Source organism: Protopterus annectens, chromosome 14.part0, assembly GCF_019279795.1.
Source record: "Protopterus annectens isolate FY-2018-M chromosome 14.part0, PAN1.0, whole genome shotgun sequence".
In the NCBI taxonomy this organism is placed as follows: Eukaryota; Metazoa; Chordata; order Ceratodontiformes; family Protopteridae; genus Protopterus; species Protopterus annectens.
Window position 1 is genome coordinate 387,696,499 of NC_056748.1, and position 20,328 is coordinate 387,716,826.

The 20,328-nt window shown below is 35.9% G+C and overlaps 1 protein-coding gene across 32 annotated transcripts in view; it reads left to right on the forward strand.

The window, feature by feature from the left end:
• Positions 1 to 20,328, forward strand: part of SORBS1 (sorbin and SH3 domain containing 1) — a 4,096,285-nt gene that overhangs the window by 3,603,238 nt on the left and 472,719 nt on the right. For all 32 annotated transcript variants that reach the window (XM_044056121.1, XM_044056122.1, XM_044056123.1 and 29 more), the window contains one exon: positions 13,016 to 13,130. In XM_044056121.1, coding sequence (XP_043912056.1) covers positions 13,016 to 13,130 — 115 coding nt within the window. The remainder of the gene's footprint in view (positions 1 to 13,015; positions 13,131 to 20,328) is intronic.

Sequence of the window (20,328 nt, forward strand, 5' to 3'; positions counted from 1 at the left end):
TGGGGTCCCCTCAGTGGGTAAAGGAGAGCCGCACTTGGTGGTCCTGGGAGAGGGAATGGAAGGCTTCCATGTTGTGTCAGAATGCTGTTTCCCATCCCAAGAAAAGCACCTGCTGCCTTTAGTAACACAGTTGGCCCAATTTTTTCCTGTCAGAAAGAAACAGAAAACCAAACATGTATCTACTCCTCCTCAAGTTTCTTTGGATAGGAGTAGTTTACTGGGACTGGCTAAGGGTTTAATTCAGGCTATTGATTCATCTTGTAAAGTAGTTTCTGGTAAAAGAAAGAGGAATTAATCTTTTCCTGAAGAGATTCAAGGTTCTGAATCTTAACAGGAAGATGCGGGGGGGGGGGGGGGGGATACAGGACATTTTCATCAGTTTTTATTCAGATTCAGAGGAGAGCTCAGTGTCTGACTATCCTTGTGGTTGTTTCCCATTCCCTGAGTCTATTTCCAGAATGTGACAGTGTTTTCAGTGGGGAGAGCACTGAGGTTTCTGAATCCCTCAGAAAATACCATGAGTTGTTAAAGAAGGATTCTGTCTGCTGTAGAGGATGTATGTAGGTGTTACTGCCTGCAATTTCCCTGACAGTCAGCAAGCTGACTCCTAAAAAAAGGCAAATAGGATGTATAAAGTTGTCGTCTTTTAAATTTTTATATACTATTCCCAAATATGACATGGAAGCTATAGCTTTAGTTGATCCGACTGCTGCTAAACACTTTGTTAATTACAATCTTATTCTTTCTCATAAGGATAGGAAAACTATTGATAGGTATGGGGAAAAAGTGTATACTTATGCAACTTTGATTTTCAGAATTTTGAGTTGTTAGACTAGTGTTAATGTTTTTCTGACAAATTCTGAAAGCATGTAGTATGTTTTATCTGCAATTTCTTCTGCTTTAAATAAGTTTCTTCTACTGCATAGTTGACTAGTCATTGTTTGCAGTGTGTATATGACTCTTTTGGTACTTTTTCCAAGGCTATATGGCCACTGGTACTTTCTGAGAAGGCTTGCATGGCTACATTCTTAGAACCTTGCAGATTATGTTAAAAATGAGATTTTAAATTCCCCCTTGGTTAGAGATTTGGTGTTTGACCCCTATATTGCAGAGATGATCAATTAGTGTGATGAAAAAGACAAGTTGATTCAGAAAATCAGAAAAAAAAAACGAATAAACAGTCTCAAGAACGTACAGGAAAACAGATGTTTAAAAAACAAATGGCAAGGTGGTCCAAAAGGAAGTATCAAACCTCCCAAAACAAAGGACAGTCCAACAACTCTGACTGTTCAATAACCTTATGAACCCCCGGCTCCCTTTTTTCTTCCAAAAAGTCTGAATCTTCATTTTTCTCTTTAGCACTGTATAATTCTGACAAATGGGTTGTGAAAATCATTCATCACGGTTACAGATGGCATTGGGAGGAAATTCCTCCATTTCAGGGGATCATTCCTTATCCTGTACATTAGATTGTTTTGTTGCCACCTGTTCTTCATCACATGCTGCCTCAAGGAGTGATAGAACCACTTCTTCCTTCTGAGGTGAGGAATGTATTTTAATCAAGAAAGTTCCTAGTGCCAAAGAAAGAAAGAAAATGCATGGAGACCAGTTCTAGATCCTTCTTTCTTTCCTAAACCTTGTTATGCCCAAATTCAAAATGGTATCACTTCCCAGCCTCTTACCACCTCTTCCTCTCTTAAGTTGCCTGTTAAAACTAGAATTATAAGATACTTATCACATCCCTATTCACCAAGACTTCTGATGTTCAGGATCAGATTTTCAGTTCTTTACCTTACCCTTTGGACTATCCACTGCACAAAGACTGTTCACAAAGTGTCTAGCTCCAGCTATAGATCATTGCAGGCTATAAAGTATCCACATTTTTCCATATTTAGATGGCTTTCTTATCTTTGCAAAGTCTTTTTCAAAGTGTCAGGAAGCTTAGTCGTGGGTAGGAGTTCTCTTACACAAGGCAGGATTCCAAGAGATCATTCAAAAGTATTTCTCAGCTCCCTCAAACAGGGTTGTGTTCCTAGAATGTCAGCTAGATACCTCAGCTCAAAGTGCTTTTCTTCCACAGGAAAAAGCAGGTCTTTATTTAGATCTGCTTCTATGGTTTTCCACTCAGACTTCAGTCACTGTGAGGGAATACCTCAGGATTTTGGGTCTCGTGGCATCTATCATTTTTCATGATACCCCTAACAAGACTCCACATGAGAAAATATACAGTGGTGTCCAAAATCCTTTTGGTCCCAACATCCACACACTCTATATTTGTATGTATAGGTATAGGTATAGGTTCATACTAGGCTAACTGCCCTTGCGAGCCATTTTAAGCCTAGCCAATTATCCCTTGTGAGACTCAAACCCTGCACCTTGTGTTTGTAAGGCAAACACCTTAACCATTAGGCCGCCCTCTCAACGATCCCAGTGCTGGGGTTTCACAGAAGAGAAATCTTTTGGAAGCAACAATATATATCCTTAAATCCAGGTCTCCCTTTCTCCCTCCTATCTTCAAAGTAGTCCATCACTACAGATGCTTCAGACTTTGCTTGGTGAGCAGTTTGAGGAAGGATAAACATTCAGGGGGTGTGGAACACAAAGAACAGATGCAAGCAGGTACATATTAAGGAAATGCTTGCCCTGTTCAAGGCACTCAACTCCCTTAACCATCTTTGATCTTCAGGACCTACTCAAGTGGTTACAGACAATACCAAAGTCATGTGGTGCATCAACAAGCAAGGGAGAACCAGGATTTACCTCATTTGCAGACTAGCCATGTTAGCTTGGGATATAGCTTCACAGCACAGTCTCGCTTTACAGGCACCCTACACATTCTGTCAGAGCAAAACTGTGTGGTAGACAAGCTGAGCAGAAGCAGGACAGACCCTCACAAATGAAGACTAGATCAGGAGGTCTTCCAAGATTTGATCCAACTGTACAGATTTCCTCAAGCTGGACTCTGCCTTCTCCCTGAACAATCAACTGACAAGATTCTGTCCCAGGACTCCATGCAAGAAGGCCTGGAAGACAGATGCCTTTTCTTTTCCTTGGACAAGAATATTTCTGTATGCTTTTCCACCCTTTCCACTAATATGCAGGGTGCTTCTGAAGATTCAGAAGGAATCCCCAGGTTCATTGTGGTGACTCCCTTTTGGGCCCGGCAAATGTGGTTCTCCCTTTTTTTGAAAATGACCAGGGACAGCTACCACAAGCTTCCTCACAGACTGAATCTACTCGCACAAGAACAGGGGCATTTGATAAACCCCGACATCAGTCATCTTCAATTGACTGCTTGTATGACAGGGTCTTAACTCCTTTTAGGCACTGTTTACTGAGGATATGCAGCAGGTACTAATGGAGGCAAGAAAGTCTGCTACTGGAAGATCATATATTAGCAATTGGAGTAGGTTTTCTTGTTTATGCCAACAACATAACCAGCACTCGTCTGGGGCTAGTTGTTCTCTGTTTTGTACAATATTTGTGTGAGTTACCATCCTATGGCCTTTCTTATTTCTCTGTCAGGTTCATTTATTGGCCATTTCAGTGTGTCTGCCCATGGACATTTCTCTTTCAATGGAGTCTCATGTCACAGTGTTTTCAAAGGAGTTTTTCATAAGATGTCTCCAAGAAAAACTTTGGCCCCTCCTTGGGATCTTAATTTTATTTTAGAGATGCTGACATTTGCTCCATATGAACCAGCTAATTCGGCTGACTTAAGGTTCTTAACATGGAAAACAGTTTTGCTGATTGCTGTGACCTCTGCAAGAAGGCTGTCTGAGTTGTAAGCTCTTATGGTGAGTCAACTCTGCCTCATTTTCCATAAGGACAGGGTTTCTTTCAGAGCGAATCCTTCTTTTATGCCTGAAGTGGTATCAGAGTTTATTTTAAGCCAAATTATCCATTTCCTTGTTTTTTTTCCCTGAACCTAAAAATGAGGGAGAAAGGATATGCCATACCTTGGATGTGCACAGAGAACTCTATCTTGACAAAACAAAATCTTGCAGGTCTTCAAATCAGTTGTTCCTTTCTTGTGAAGGTAAGAAGAAAGGACAAACTGCGACAAAACAAACTATTTCCAAATGGTTGTCTAAGGCTATTACCTTTTATTATAGTCATCATAACAAAGCTATTCTAGGCAGGATCAAGGCCCACTCTACCATGTCTTTGGCTTCATCTATAGCTTTTTTGGAAGGATTGGATTCTGAAAGTTTCTTAGAAGTTATTTGGTCCTCTGTACGTACATTTACAAAGCAGTATAAGTTTGATTCCTTTTCTAAGTCCAGCTCAAGGTTTGCTAGGACCATTCTCCAGGGGTTCATGGACTCTTCTCCTTCTACCTCCCAAATATAGTTAACTCTGTTAATCTACCTATATAGCTAAGGCTACTGCAGCAGTGATCAATATGATGAACATAGTATAGTTGTGTAAGTTGAATTTACCATAATAGTGGATGTTTTAATGATCACTGCTGAAGTAGCAGCTTCCTTCCTCCATTACCCTTGTTTTTGGTGTGTTTTTTATGCCAGGGTATGGACATTTATTTTTTGTTGTTCGTAGCATTGTCCTTTCAGGGCTCTGCCTTCTTTCACCTGGCAGGAATTCTCTGAAGGGTCTCATGCCTGAACTTGTCTTTTAGACAGCTCAGCTTGTGCTGCTTGAGAGTTTTGGGCATGTGGAAGGTGCCCTCAAACTTTGGAAACTGTCCCACTGTTAAATCCTGGGCAGGATATAACCAATATATCTAAGGCTACTGCAGCCATTATCATTCAAACATTTACTGTTATGATAAGTTCAGCTTACACAAGTAACTATAAACACACACACACAATGACTTTTATTTTGGTGAGCATCTATCTTTATATTTTGCAGCGTTACAAAATAAATGATATCAACTATAAGCATGTGTATTGGAGAAACTGAACTCTGCTTTGGAATGAACCTGATAAACAACATGACAATTCAAATGGAAAAGGCATCAGGAAGTAAAAGTTCAGCAGTAACAAAACAGTCTTGCGCTAATTGTTTTGATGGTCCCTTTTTTCTTCCTAAAAAATGACAATTCACCCGTTAACAGGTTTTATGTCAGTATGGGACACTGTTAAGAACAGTATTTTTCTTAATTTTTGGGGAATTTCACCAATAGTTTTCACTAAATATTGATTTGTAGTGGTTATACTTTTGTTGTATTACTGTGTTTCCTACCTACTTTCCTGTAATTTATCTCTCTTATTTAGTCTTGCCCTCATTTTCCATGGTCTCTTATTTTTTTAAAGGAAAAGTAGTTTTTTTATTGATATATATATATATATTACATATTATTTACATATTTACATTATTTAAATCTAGTTACAAATCTCCATACATTATACATTTCAATTTAAGCATTCTCCCCACCCTTTTATCCACAACAAAAACATTGTTTTCTCCAAAATCTTTGTCAAAGTCCATTTTCCATTGTATTTAATTTCATTTAGTCTCTCGTTCCATATAGTCCACGAAACATAAAATATTAAATGAAAAAAAGATGAAAAAAATGAAAAAAATTCTCCGGCACAATGAAGGATATCCTTGTAATGTAGAAGCAGGCAGACCACTCGGATATTTCAAAGACTTTAATCCAACAGTTAAAGGCACAAACCAAAAACAATACCATAGAACAATTGAGACTTCATCAGAATGCATTTTCAAAAGGCTTTTTATACTCTCATTAATCAACAATCACCCTATTAGATTCTAGTAAGCCTTAAAGCTATAAACTTGTGCATATATTTACAATTGAATGTAATTCCATTGCAAGGCACACATATTGCATAGTATTCGTTCCAGGTGTTCACATATAACCCCCCCTACTAAACCCAACAAACAGAAATAAAACTAGGAACATCAAAACTACGAACATTCAAATCAGTTATTGGCTGAATTTCAAAATAAAATATATCATAAAGTGCAACTGCAGTGTCTCAGAAACCATTGACCTAAAAACTTGAATTCATAAGCATTTCTATATACACTTAATAGGAACCAATAATTAAAAACTTGATTAAAAAACATGCTTAAAAACTAATAACATGAATATACCTAAAAACTTAATAACTTAATTGGGAGCTGAGGAATAAAAACTAAACATTTCCTATCATGAAAAACAGGATTTAACAGGAACTCTTGAAAGTGTAAGAACTCTTGAAAATGTAAGAAGCCTAACCAATGGGATAGTCAACCGTAACCACAGTAAATGTGTATAACTTATATATCCCCTATACCTTATATAACTTTTTTAAGCTCAATTTTAGTTTCTCTATATACAACATAATGGATTCATAAGCAAGTTTTAAATAAGTTTTGACTAAATAAATGAATAGAATATTGACCAAATGAATAAATAAATATATAAATATATAAAAAATATATAAATAAATAAATAAATATATGAAAGTATCAATGTTTCAATAAATGCAATATTATAAATACATACATATATCTATATCAATATTAAAATGTTAGATTACTAATAGCTGTACAGTTAAAACATGTATAATAAGTAATACCAGTGTACTTATTATAACAACTTTTGTATATATACTGACTTGCTTATTTTTGTTGTGTAACTATACTTACTGCTCTATATTGTCTTGTGATTTTGTATTATCATGTGTTTTCATAATATCATGTGTTTTTATAATTTTAGGGTCCGCGGCCAATATTTTGAGTGCTGGAGTAATAGAAATGTGGTCATTTAAACCTTTTTCACAACATACATTCAATTTTAGTTGCCAAATCATTTCTCTGTATTCCACCTTGGTTTCCCAGTCACCTCCTCTCTCCAAAGGTCCAACCACCTCAAGAACCCAAAATTTAAAATCAGCTTTAACACATTTCATCACATGCCTATATAAGGCATTGTTCTCCTGTTGATGTCTCTAATGTGTTCTTTTAATTTTCTTTCTGTTTTACCAACGTAGTAGCATCCACATTCCTTACAGAACACTAAATACACAACTCCTTTAGTGTAGCAACTACTGTAATGTTTAGATATTAATTTGAGGGGAATGCTGTGTATAGTCACCTCCTTGCTCTCATGAATATATGCACATTGGGCACATCTCCCACACCTTTGTTTCCTACTAGCCCCATCTGTACAAGCCCCTTTTCTTTCCATTATATTCTTGATATTAAAATTCCTTCTAAAACTAAATTTCAAGTTATTCTTAAAAACCTCAGTTCTAATGGCCATGTGTTTAAACATATCCCAAATTTCATTCATGCTTCTCCTAAACCATCCTGTACCATAAAAGTAGGTAGTGGTTAAATATGGGGTATATTTAATTTCCTCAACCATCTCGGTGTTACTGTTGACAACGGTATTTTCAGACCCAACTGTTTCTGTATTTAAAAGTTTTTCTTGTTTCTTCCCAAAAGTACATACCTTCACTGATGAGACAAGTTCCTTAGGATAACCTCTCTCCATAAACAAGCCTTCAAGAAAGGTAATTTCCTTAATAAATTCAACATTGTCTGAAATCATTCTGGCCATCCTAATCATCTGACCCTTGACTATATTTTTCTTCAATTGTTTGGGATGGTCACTATTATAATGCAGATAAAATGTTCCTTCCTATAAATATGAGATTTATAACATTTATTATTCTTATCCTTAATCAATCTAATGTCCAGAAAATGTGGTCAATATTGTGTGTAAACTTTAAAATGAGTATTATTAATGTATTCTACTGAATACTTCTATTTCCTGTCTTGTACCTTTCCAAATGATAAAAATGTCATCCAAAACCTGTAATATTCAACAATATGCTGTTTATACTCAGTGTTGAAAATAAAATGTCTTTCCCAGTACAACATGATAGTGTTTGCAAAATTGGGGCACACCTTCCTTCTGGTGATAATAATCACCCTCAAAGTATATAAAATTGTATTTTAAAACAAGTTCCATATACAATAATACATTTCTAAAATCCAAGGCTGAGAGCCAGTCCATTTCTAGTAATATCTCTTCAAACCGCTCCATCCCAATGCCTTGAGGGATGACAGAAAATAGTTCTTTGACATCAATGGTGATGAAAAACACACTTTCCAAGTATACACATTTACCTATTTTACTTAGAAAATCCCATGAATCCTTAAGGATGTGCTTCATTTTTAGAATATATGGGCTTTGTCATTGTATCCACATATATTGCCATGGGTTGGGTTTTGGATCCATGGGAGGCAACTATAGGTCTGAGTGGGGGATCAAGCGTGGATTTGTGTACCTTGGGTATTCCGAATATAAAATAATTGTATAATAACATATCAATTGATCCAGTTAATAAATTGTCTTCCAAAATAATGTCCATTTTATTGTATTGTATATTGATTTCATTTTTAGAGATGAGACAATAATTCTCATCCTTGTCCAGGATTTCTTTCATTTTTCTTATATAGTCCCACTTTTCCATCAAAACCACTCCCCCACCCTTATCAGGCTTCATCACCCTTACCTCCTTCTTGCTCAAGTCACTTAAAAGCTTTACCTCTCTTTACTTAAATTACTATTTATAGAGGCATAGGTCCTGTATTCTCTCCTAATTCTATTCATAGCACATTGTTCGAATTTTAAAATTCATGTTGCAGTGGTGGGTTCCAAATGCTATGTCTAACAAACATATTTCTGCTACCAATAGAGTTAGTATTATTCTGTTTTTTGGCCTCACTATTAATATGCTGAAGATTTAATTTTCTAGAAAATAACTTAACATCAAGCATAAGTTTCTCCACACTGGGTGCTTTGGCAGGTACAAAAGAAAATCCCTTGGTGAATAATTCAAAATGACAAGGCTTGATTTCAATCCCAGAATAGTTAAAAATATTAAATTTGTTGTGGGAAAAAATAATCTGCTTTGCATTCTCAGAATTATCAACTGTTTTTACTTCACTCTGCTCCATGTCATAGTCTACATTTGTTAAAAAACCTGTTCTTCACCCTTGTTCCTTCCTGCAAAATTCTCCCCATTTGTAGCTTGTGCATAAGATTGCTGATTCCTATTTCTAAGTCTTTCTGACCTTCTCACTTCATCCACCATCTCGGGTGTGCTCATTCTATTACCAACTCGCTCACCTTCTAAAATAGGAAATTCATCATCTAACAAACTATTACCCCTGTCCTCAAACTGTCTTTGGTTAGAATAGTTTCTATTGTATCCAGTGTATCTATTGTACCTCCCCTGGTACCCCTGGGTATAACCACCCCTGTGGTATCCTTCATGGGTTAGTGTACCCCCACTTGTGCCTGTGGTAACATTAAAATTGGGGTTAAAATTTTTTCATTTTCCTTTTCATATTAGAAACAATATATACATCAATGTCATGCAGCACTCGGTAATATATATGTTTGTATTCATCATTAACAACATATCACTACTAATATCAGCCTGTAATTGGTCAATCTCTTTTTTAATATCTTGCATAGTTTTGACATTGTGTTCCATCATAGCTTTTAAAATAGACAATGCACAACAATTTAAAATCTTACTAATTTTTTCCACAACAATTTAAAATCTTACTAATTTCTTAAAAATACCTGGTCCCCATATACACTATTGGGAATTTGTTTAACCTTAGGCCAATGTTGTCCTTGATACACAATTCAAAGTACCAACGCCTCAACCTCATAATCCCTGCCCTGATGATTCTGCAGACAAATTGGGAGCTCTTCTTTTGTGTTTCTTTTCCCGCTGGTTACCCCATTACACCTTGCTTCTCGTTCTCAGCCGCATACTGCTATTATTCATGCTGGAACACTTCGGCAAAATCTTTTAAATCAACTTGTAAACAGGACTTTTATACTCTCATTAATCAACAATCACCCTATTAGATTCTAGTTAACCAATAATGTTCCATTATGTTGTATATAGAGAAACTAAAATTGAGCTTAAAAAAGTTATATAAGGTATAGGGGATATATAAGTTATACACACTACTTGTGTTGGTTGTTGACTACTATCCCATTGGTTAGGCTTTTTACATTTTTCAGTTCTTACTTTTTTTTCTTTTCTTTCTAAATAAATTTTTTATGATAGGAAATGTTTAGTTTAGGTATATTCATGTTATTAGTTTTAAGCATGTTTTTTAATCAAGTTTTTAATTATTGGTTCCTATTAAGTGTATATAAATAGAAATGCTTATGAATTTGTTTTTAGGTCAATGGTTTCTGAGACACTGCAGTTGCACTTTATGATATATTTTATTTTGAAATTCATTACAAACATAAAATATTACTTTGTCCATTTTTTTCACTTCTTCCTGTTTATGTGCACCATAATAACCAAATTCTATTACGTCCATATTTATTTGCTCAAATTTTAACAAATGTTTCACCCTATTATGTTTATATATTTCTTTCCACAAATTGTTACCTCTTTCACATTTCAAAAACACATGCTCAGTAGTTTCAAACTCTCCACATTTGTTACATATTCTATATTGTTTTTTTGTATGGCATATTTGCCTTAACCGGCAATTTTCATTTAGACAATCTCCATAAAAAATCATTACATTCTTTAATCTTTTCATAGTTATGTCACATCATTATGGCTTTTTTCTTACCCATTTCTAAATCTTTCCATGTATCAATGCAATAAAATGCTTTCAGAATATTTATGTACCATTCCTTTCTGTTCCTTCACATATGTTCTTTTTTTATTTTCCATAACACAATTTTGTTTTGGTACTCTTTCATTTCTTCATTCACAATGCTTTTGCTTCTTTTTTTAACTTCCATTCCTTCCCACAATTCTTTGTATTTATAATATAGTATTATTTCTATCAAGCTTTTATTTTCCTTCATAATTTCTTTTAATGACTTATATAAAATTAAAGATGCTTCATGTACTATTGGGTTTATTAAACCCAAGCATCCTTGTTCTTTTTTCATATATAGAATCCCTCTCTTGACTGGATTCAGTCTAGAGCCCCATATAACAGAAAATATAATCATCATTAGCTCCTTTTTGCACTTACTAGAAATCATATCGGTGTTAGCAACATAAGCAAATTTTCCTATTACCATGGCGTTCACCAAATGTGCTTTAGAGTAGAGGACATTACCTGGTGCCCTGGCAAAATTTCTCCTTGTCAGTATGAATAGCAGTGCGGATATCCCCTGAAAAGCGGCCTAAAACCTAGTGTGACTAAGCTAGCCAAGAACTCATGCATGCGTTAATAATAAAAATAAATTAATACAGTTGCTGGGTTGATACATAACACCACTATGTACTAAAGGCATGAATATAGATAATGTGCACAGTTCAGTTAAGTGTAAACTCTAAACCACAAGTCCCAGCCTCATACCCATTCTTGGTTTATTCCGTGCAAAAGCCCAAAAAATTATACATTTATTAATTTCATAACCTGGTACGTGAATCATGTCCTGGATCCTTAGGCCTAAGGGCAAGGGTACATGCAATGTATACATATACAGCTTAGATTAGCCAGCATGTCTGAGATGCGGGAAGAAACCAGAGTACCTGGCCAAAACTCATACAGGCATAGGGAAGAACTTGCAAACTCTACACACAGTTCCTCCAAGAAATTTCATTGCCTGTTGCTTGCATTTTATCCATGTTTGCTGACAGCATTATGACCAGCTGCAGATATGTTAGCCTAGTAAGCTACTGACATTCTCAGACACTTGTACATTTAGCAGTTGAAGCTAGTAACAAAACGTGCACTTTTCCAAACTAAAATGCATCCTATCATGGAAAAATATCTTTGATATTGGCATCTTGCATTTAAATATTTTGAGTAGACACAACATCCTTTTTCACTAGAAGGATCAGGTGAAGTGTACTTTATGGAGAAAAAAAATGAAAGTGTTATGTTACTAGTCCATTTTGATGGTTTTAAGCATGTTAACAGAAATTTTACTGTAATGTATTTTTTTTTTGTTTTGTTTTGTTTTGAGGACATGGAATTCTTTTCTCCACCATCTGATAACTAGTTGTTTTGTAGCGTATTACTTGTTAAGAGTTTCTACTAGTTTACCCTAAGAAGTGGGCATGTTCCTTAAACTACATAGCAGTGCTACAAGCATTAGCTTTCTACTGCTGGACATACATTCTTTTTTTACCATTAGACTACATAAAGCAGGAACCTTCTAAGAAAAGGATGCAGTGTTTGTTAAATCATAAGGCAGTAACCAGTCACTAACTATAAATATTGTATTGTGAAACATCTGATTGAAGTTGTGGTAAATGTACATGAAAGTTACATTAGTAAACATTAATAGATTGATGTTTAATGTACTGGTTTTGTAGTTAGAGCTCCATCTTGCTAAGTGCAGGATATGTTCGTAAGGAAATCTTGTGAGTCTTGATTGTTATTCACAAAGTGGACTTGATTGACATAGTCCTCCATGATATGGTATTCCCTTACATACGCCCTGTGATGTTGTACTCTACTTAGAAGGCACATACTTTTATCACTGTAAAATGTAATATATTTAATGCATTCGTTTTTAATGTGATAATAAAGTCATATGATTTGTGTTAGCTTATAAGAGTACAGGACTTCTAGTGACTCACTTTACAAATGGAGTATGATTTAGGGATTGAATAGATAATTAAACTTCTTGCAAGGCCAGTGACAAGGAACAGTATTAAGGATGCTCTGAGAAAGGGAAGATTATTAGAAATGATGGTTTTGTTAAACTAGTCATTAGTTTGATGAATTAAGTTAATAAAATCCATATTACTTTCAGAATATTAATATGGATTAATGTGTAAAACCACAAAAGTGATTTCATTGTATGGATGTTTTTTAATGTTAACTAAGTCAATTTAAGTGCTCACTAACAGAAATGTTATAAAATTTTATTTCCCAAGGAATGTATTTCCTGATGTAGATTTGTGTGTCCTGATTGAAACAAGGCTTGGAGGGGTGGAAAGGAGGTGGATAGTATCCAAGGAAAATATTAGATTCCCTGGAAACAGAGTTCATGATGGTTGTTTTCTCTCTTCCACAGGAATGATTGGGAACCTCCAGACAAAAAGGTTGACACTAGAAAATACAGAGCTGAACCCAAAAGTATTTTTGAATATGAGCCTGGCAGGTCTTCTGTGCTCGTCCATGACAAAACGGTAACAAGTGTTGCTTGTTGTACTTTAATATCTTGAGCAAGGATGTGCCTGTCTTTGTGGTATCTTGTGTCCTGGCTGCTTCCATTGTATGGTTGCTGATAACTTTAGTGCACCTTGTGATAACAGCTGCAGAAATTAGTGACCGACAGGAAACTAACCATGTGATCCCCCAATGGTACAGCCTCTTCTTTTGCCTATTGTGATGAGAGTTGATGAAATACATTGTGTGATTTGTCATGTTTAGCCATAACTCTTGTTATTAACCAGTTAATGAATTTTTGTTGTAACAGATGCAACAGCTGTGATGTAGAGGCACTCATTCAAATATTTTCTGGCAATTACATTGGCATGCAAAGTTTTGGTAACCTTATAACACAGTCCTAAACTTGCTGTATACTATGCTGCTTGGTAAAATTTGTTTTACTACTACCTCCACGTCCATCCACTATTAATATATTATTGTACTGTGCCAAACATGGGATCATATGTATGGCAAATTGTTAAAAGGTTACTTGCTAAATATACAAGACTGAGTACACACTGTTGGAAGATCATACATTAAACAGTATGAGTGCAGTGTCGGATAAAAAACAATACTATTTGGGGGGTAGGAAGCATAGAATCATATCTGTTTAATAGCTATTTTGACATCTTTCACATCAGTTTAGAATAATCAGTTTAATTGAGACATAATGGTGGAAACATATCAAAGGAAAACCTTGTCGCCATCCGCTTTTGGACATCCACTTATCTCCCGTCTCAGAATTGTCTGGAAAGACAAGTTTCACCCACTCTCTGATAAAGCAGTTTCTAAAGGGGATATGTCATCACAGATCTCCTCTAAAGCTTGGATTTTATAATAACATATTATTTTATAAACAATATGATGTTTCCCTGCCTTTGAAACCTGAAGTTTATCTTGAAAAACACTTTTTTTTTCTGGTAGGTCTCACATCTGATATTTGCATGCTGCTGCTGTTGTGGAGTCATACTTAGCCTAGTGTCTATTTTCCCCTGAGGACTAATAATAATTCCTACTGAATATTGTTGAACTTGAATCAGTCTTTAAATCTTCTGCTCTTTTCTGAAGCACAGAATGGAAAAGCAAGAATACTTTACAATCCTGATACAATATGTGTTTGAATATGATTCATTGGCTCAGAGTTAAGGATATTCATTTTTGGTTAGGCAGACGTTTTCCTCAGCCTTGTTTTGTGATCCCAGCAGGCTGATTGGTCTTTGGCAAATGCAGTGAAATGACATTCTGTCAAAATAAGGGTGTCTTTAGCACCTTTTTCAGGAGTGATTCTACAGTGTATGCTTGCTGTCTCCAAGTGGTCTTTGCTGCTTACTCTTCTGAACACTACAGTTAAGAATTTCCAATCCTAGTAGGACTTCCTTTAAGAGTATCGTACTTTGGTGCATTTTGGCTTGAATCCCTTCCTCTAGTCTGTTTTCCTGCCACCCCTTAAAATTTGAGGTATAACTTCCAGGGATTCTGTGCAAGTGTTACTGCAGTGGAGAGTAGCCCTCTTCCCAGGCTAGTACAGATATACGAGTACTCAGCATATAATTTTATCTTCAGTGGGCGTCCTCTGCAATGGTTACCTCTTCTCCTCTGCTTTTTTCATCCTATTTGCTGAAGTCATACTGTATATTGTGTCTTTATGTTTCTGTGTCAGTTGAAACTCTGTTTGAGCTGAGCAAGGAATGTAGAATTCAGGATAATTTGTGGTACCCATGTCATCTTGTCCAGATGCAGGCAGATCAGCATGGGATAAAGAGGGCGTGCCTGTATGGAGCTTAATAACTTTGAAGAGCCATGCAAGAAGTGTTCATTCACTGCAGAAAATGCCTTGAAGATTAACTGATACAATTAGTGCTCTTTCTAGTTTCAACACAGACCATGTTCAGCATGAAGAGCTAAGGAGGTTCCTTGTGCTGCTTTGGTCATATGTCAGCCACTTCATTAGTCTGTGTAGATTTGCACTCTTCTTGAATTAAGTTTATCATACAAAGATCAATGTTAAAGAAGAAGATGGAGATAGGAGGGCATAGTGCATTGTAAAAAAATGTTTTGTAAAGATAATTAAAATGCTTGTTCATTCTGCTCAGCTTCACTGTGAAGGAAATTAGGGAATGGATGCTTTATTTCTTTTCTCCGAGAAGTGGCTGTAATGGTAGTATAAGTGTCCAGAATGGTCACATCTGCAATACATTAAACAGGTTAAAAAGTAATAGGTTAGTTCAGTTAACATTGCTGCCAAAGTTAACAATAACGTATCACATAAATTATGTGTTTTCTTTTGAGACAGACAAACTAATTACCTGGCTTTAGTTTTTTAATATGAGAATACAAAGCCTAATATGGTCTTTGTCTTGAATTTTGTAGTTCTCTTTTCCTGTACTTATAATGTTCCTGTTAGTTATGCATGTATTCCAGAAAACCCATTTGCTATAAGATCCCAATATTTCAAGAATTCTGACAGCATCGTATACCTTGTTAAATGTATTTTCCTCGAGTACTCAACATGCATACTAAGAGCTGGGACAGCTGAAGACATTTCTGTCCCTGTCCTTGTTTATGTCTTTATCATAGTGCTTTTTTTTAAGTCATGTATGACATTTCTGTTCTGAGAATCCAGAAAAAGTTTAACTTAGTATTTTTGAAGATCCAGCTCTATGCTTCCCTAAACCCATAACAATCAGCTCATCAAGGGGCCAACACAATGTACTCCAGAAAGCCCTTATTATGTTGCCACTTCACCTGTCACCCCATTGTGGCCAGGAACTCCAAGCATAACTCCTCATGTTGTGTACAGCAGTGACAAAGTATCAGCAGAACAGGCTGCTGACACAGTAGCAAGTACTAAGCAACATTGCCACATTTCAGATACTTCCTAGATTATAATTTGTCATATGTAATTCAGACAGAGGTTTGTCAAAGTGTAGCCAGTAATAATCCCTTACAATAACAGAATTTTACTGACCAATATGCTTGCACTGTACCTATCTGGCCAGAGTAATGGATGTCATTTAATTGTAGTAACTGCTGATTCGGATTGTAGAGTGTCACTAGAGTCCTCATTTCCTTATTTAGATAATTAAAATCTAGTCAGATCTGCTGTTGTGCAGCTAAACTAAGAGTCGGGAGTAATAAATGATCTGCTCTGACCATAAAAGCCTTGCTTTCAAAGGCTAAGCAGGTCTAATCTCTTCTGCATCTATCTTTCCTTTCCTTTTCTTTCTCAAACTCAGCAGGCATCCTTTCCTTTGCAGTATATACAGACCTACATGAAGTAGAATTTATAAACTCTTAAGCAGGGAGAGGTTAGAAGTAGTATTTACATATTCAGTCTTGGAACATTGAATACTAAAGATGCATTTCTGAAGACTTGTACTACAGGTGAGGATTAAACGTTTTTTAGATTAGAGAGAAGAGATTTCTAATTTTGGGGAATTACTTTTGCAGTGATCAGTTTTGATTCAGAGTGAGACTTAACTATGATGTCTTCAGAGGAAGGAATAGGAGATAGGAGAAAGATGCAACTGGTCATCCTTAAGTTGTAAAAGCAGGATAATTATTGAAAAGTTGTGACATGTAAGCAAGTACAAAAGTAGTATATTTCTAAAAGTTTTTTGAAATAGTTAATGTGCACTTAAGGGCTAAGCTTTTGCAAGTTGGATATTGTCAACTTTTAATTTGTAAAATTTTTCAATACGTTCTGTTTCAAACCGCAGTATCTGCTGTCTTCTTGTTTGCTACCAAAACATCTAAGATAAGCAATTTTCAAAAAGTTACACTTTTGATGTTATATTTATATTAAGCGTATTATAAGTAGATGTTAATTTTATTTAATGCCTTTGTACGCAGCTGGGTAACCTTATTTTTTTATATAAGGTAATGATCAGAGTTCTTTCCTGTTAAGCTGTATGTTAAAAAAACACATTCAGAGAAACTTGAGAGAATTACTTAACGAGAACAGTGGTTTATAGTTGAGATAGGCAAATGAAATTATTAGTATACATAAACATTTTCAAGAAAAAGATATTTTTAAAAGTGACCCTTTGTTTGTTGCATTGCAGACAAGTCAGTACTTCTAGTTTCTAGGATGGCTGCTTTCTGTGATTTAGTTATGTATACTTTTTCTTTCATAAAATGCATATTTATGTAATTTCTGAACATTCTAGAAACCTCATCTCAGACCTTTTTGAGGTTGTAGGAAATAAGTGTACCATTACCTCTTGTTTATGCTGTAAACTGTCATAACTTGTGATTTGGTTAGTCACAGAAATATACTACATAAATTAAGGATTAGGATGTTGGTGTCCTGGGAAACTTGCTACATGAAACAGATAAGGACGGTTACTGTTCTGTTAGTAAGCGAAGGTAGGAAGGCTACAAAAAGGAGTGCAGGATGTTGGAAATAATCCTGGGAATGGAAAATGGCACCACAGTCTACAAAGGATTCATGCTAACATTTGTGGAGGAAATGGGCAGTGCAAACATCAGAGAAAGGTTACTAGAAAAAGGAAAAGAGGAGGAGCTTTTGAAGAAGCTGGAGAAGAGTGCAATATGTACTGCATGCATTTTTCCCTTTGACATATCCAGCGACAGGAATGAGTGGGCAGGATGTCAGAATGTTGTGTAAGCTATAGTTCAGGCTATGTCCACAGAAGAGGAAAAGAAAGAACTCAGGAGATGTCTGTTGAGCAAGATACAAGGACTGAAGGAACAACCCATTGAGGTCTGCAGAGGAGTCCACAGAAGGGGTATGCAAAACAAAAGTGAAACCGGAAAGTCTTTGTTTAGAAACCAGTGGAATTCAATAAGGCCGGTAGACCTATAAGGGTGTTGCCTTTGTATAAGAAAGGTCGGGATGGAGTAAGATACTTTTATTTACATCTGTTGTAATACATCTGTTCCAGTAAAACTTTTGCCAGAAATTCAGCTGGATGGGCTGATGTAGACTCTAAATACATAGCAACATGACTTCACACAGCAAGGGGCTTTCTAGTCCAAATTGATCAAACTCTGCAACTTGGCAACTGTCATCATTAACTGTGACTTACTTCTGTAGTTTACCATTCTTGAGTGTGGTATTAGACACCTACCATTTACAGATATCTATAAATGCATGTGTGTGTGTGTGTGTGCTCGCGCGTGTGTGTGTACACACACAATATATATATATATATATATATATATAAACATACATTTACACATACACACACACGTGTTTTATAGGATGCATTGAAAATGGTGACTGGCAGAAACTTTGAATGGCATAACATGGACCACAAAAGGTCTAAAGCAATAATTTGTTGAAATTGTGGTACAGCAGGAACTGCTGTTTTTCCTTTTCCCTACTGTACTAATATCGGGGGGGGGGGGCACCCCTCCTCCTACCCCCATTTAGAACTTGTGCCAAGTTTTTACCATTTTGAGTTTCAACCTTTTCTAGTCATTGTTATGCTCTGCAAAGTTTCAGCCATTCATCATTATTAGTGTATTGCACACACACACACACACACACACACACACACACACACACACACACACACACACACACACACACACACACACACACACACACACACACACACACATTCATCGATCTCTCCATCTACAACAACCTAGCATCTAGTCAATGTTGATGTGACACCCCAACCCCATGTATAAAATGACTCCAACCTACACTACTATTCTCCTTTTGAGCCACAGCCATAGACTCCTGATCCTGTTACTGAGCTTACTAGGGGGTCTGTGCACAATAAACTGCTACTGCCAAAGGTATGTATGGATACATACCAGTACTGATGGCATTTAGTACTCATGTTTAGATGCAACGTCTCAATATCATATTTTAATATGTTTTAATATAACCAATAATGTAACTATCTACTGACAAACACCACAAACAACGGATCCAACCAAGCTATCGGTTGGATCTTTTACCATTCAACCCATCAGTTGAATGGTATGCAGTGATAAACACACAATTGCCCATATTACGGACTGAGCATGACTCATCTTTTTTATTTTAATAGCGTGTGAACAGCTATGTTAATACTTGCTGTGTCAATATGTCAGTGCTTCTGATTTAATGCTGTGTGAATAAGTACCCTGAGCATTCTCTGACCTTCTATGTTACATTCTAAGTTGTTTTACTGTTAGTATGTATGTGGAGTGTTTCTCCCAAGGACTCTGCTGAAACATTTTTTTATGGCCCAGACTCCCTCTGTCAACAAAAGCAAATAAATAAAACAGTAAAAAATGAACTAAAACTCGAACCACACCAAACTGATTTCAGTATAAGGAAACAAAACATCAATTATTATATGTAATACACACACAAAACTCCCAAAAATCAACACCCTCCCCAGGTGGGCACAAGTGTCATTTTTAGTGTAGCCTGAGAGTATATTCAGATTAAGTGACTTGCTGAGATGGTCAGTAGGTGTGGAGGGAAAATGCACATTAAAAAAGGGAAAACTGAATCCTGGAATATGTGGGGGTCCGGTTTGTATGTTACTTGTAGTGTAGGATTACGGAACTCTGTCCATTATATGACACATAGCTTTGACACTCATTATGAAACAAATTCTCTGTACCTATAGAACAATATATTTTCTAAGGTATGCATAAAATACCATTACTAATGCTGGACTATTTACAAGTTTATGTAAGTATGTAGTTATCTGGGTCTGTCAAATTTCATCAAATCACAACTCATTGACTTATATTTTGGATATTTTTTATCTGTAAAGAGGCAGGCAAGCTTTCTACCTTGGATGTTGTGAGGGGTTTGCCACCACACCTTCTTTACTAAATATAACTAACTAAAAAGGTGAAATAATGCAGGAAGTGAAAGTTCCTTTTACTAACAATAAGTTTTGGTCGACAAATTGTAAAACTGATAAAATTAATTGATTTCAAGTCTTCATCGTTGTCATCGTCAACCCCCTTTTCCCCATTTTTACATGAAATTGGGGTATCGCATCAACATTATATCAGGAATAATAATGTAGTCTTCTAGAATGATTCCATTTTTCATTCCTGTCAATTTAGTTTAGGCTGATAAAATACTCAGCTCAGTTTCTATTCCTGTATATCAGTATATTTGGTAAAATATATTTAAGCCATTTCTGGTGTATTGTTGTGGTAGCAGCTGCTGAGAAGCAAAATGCTGTACTG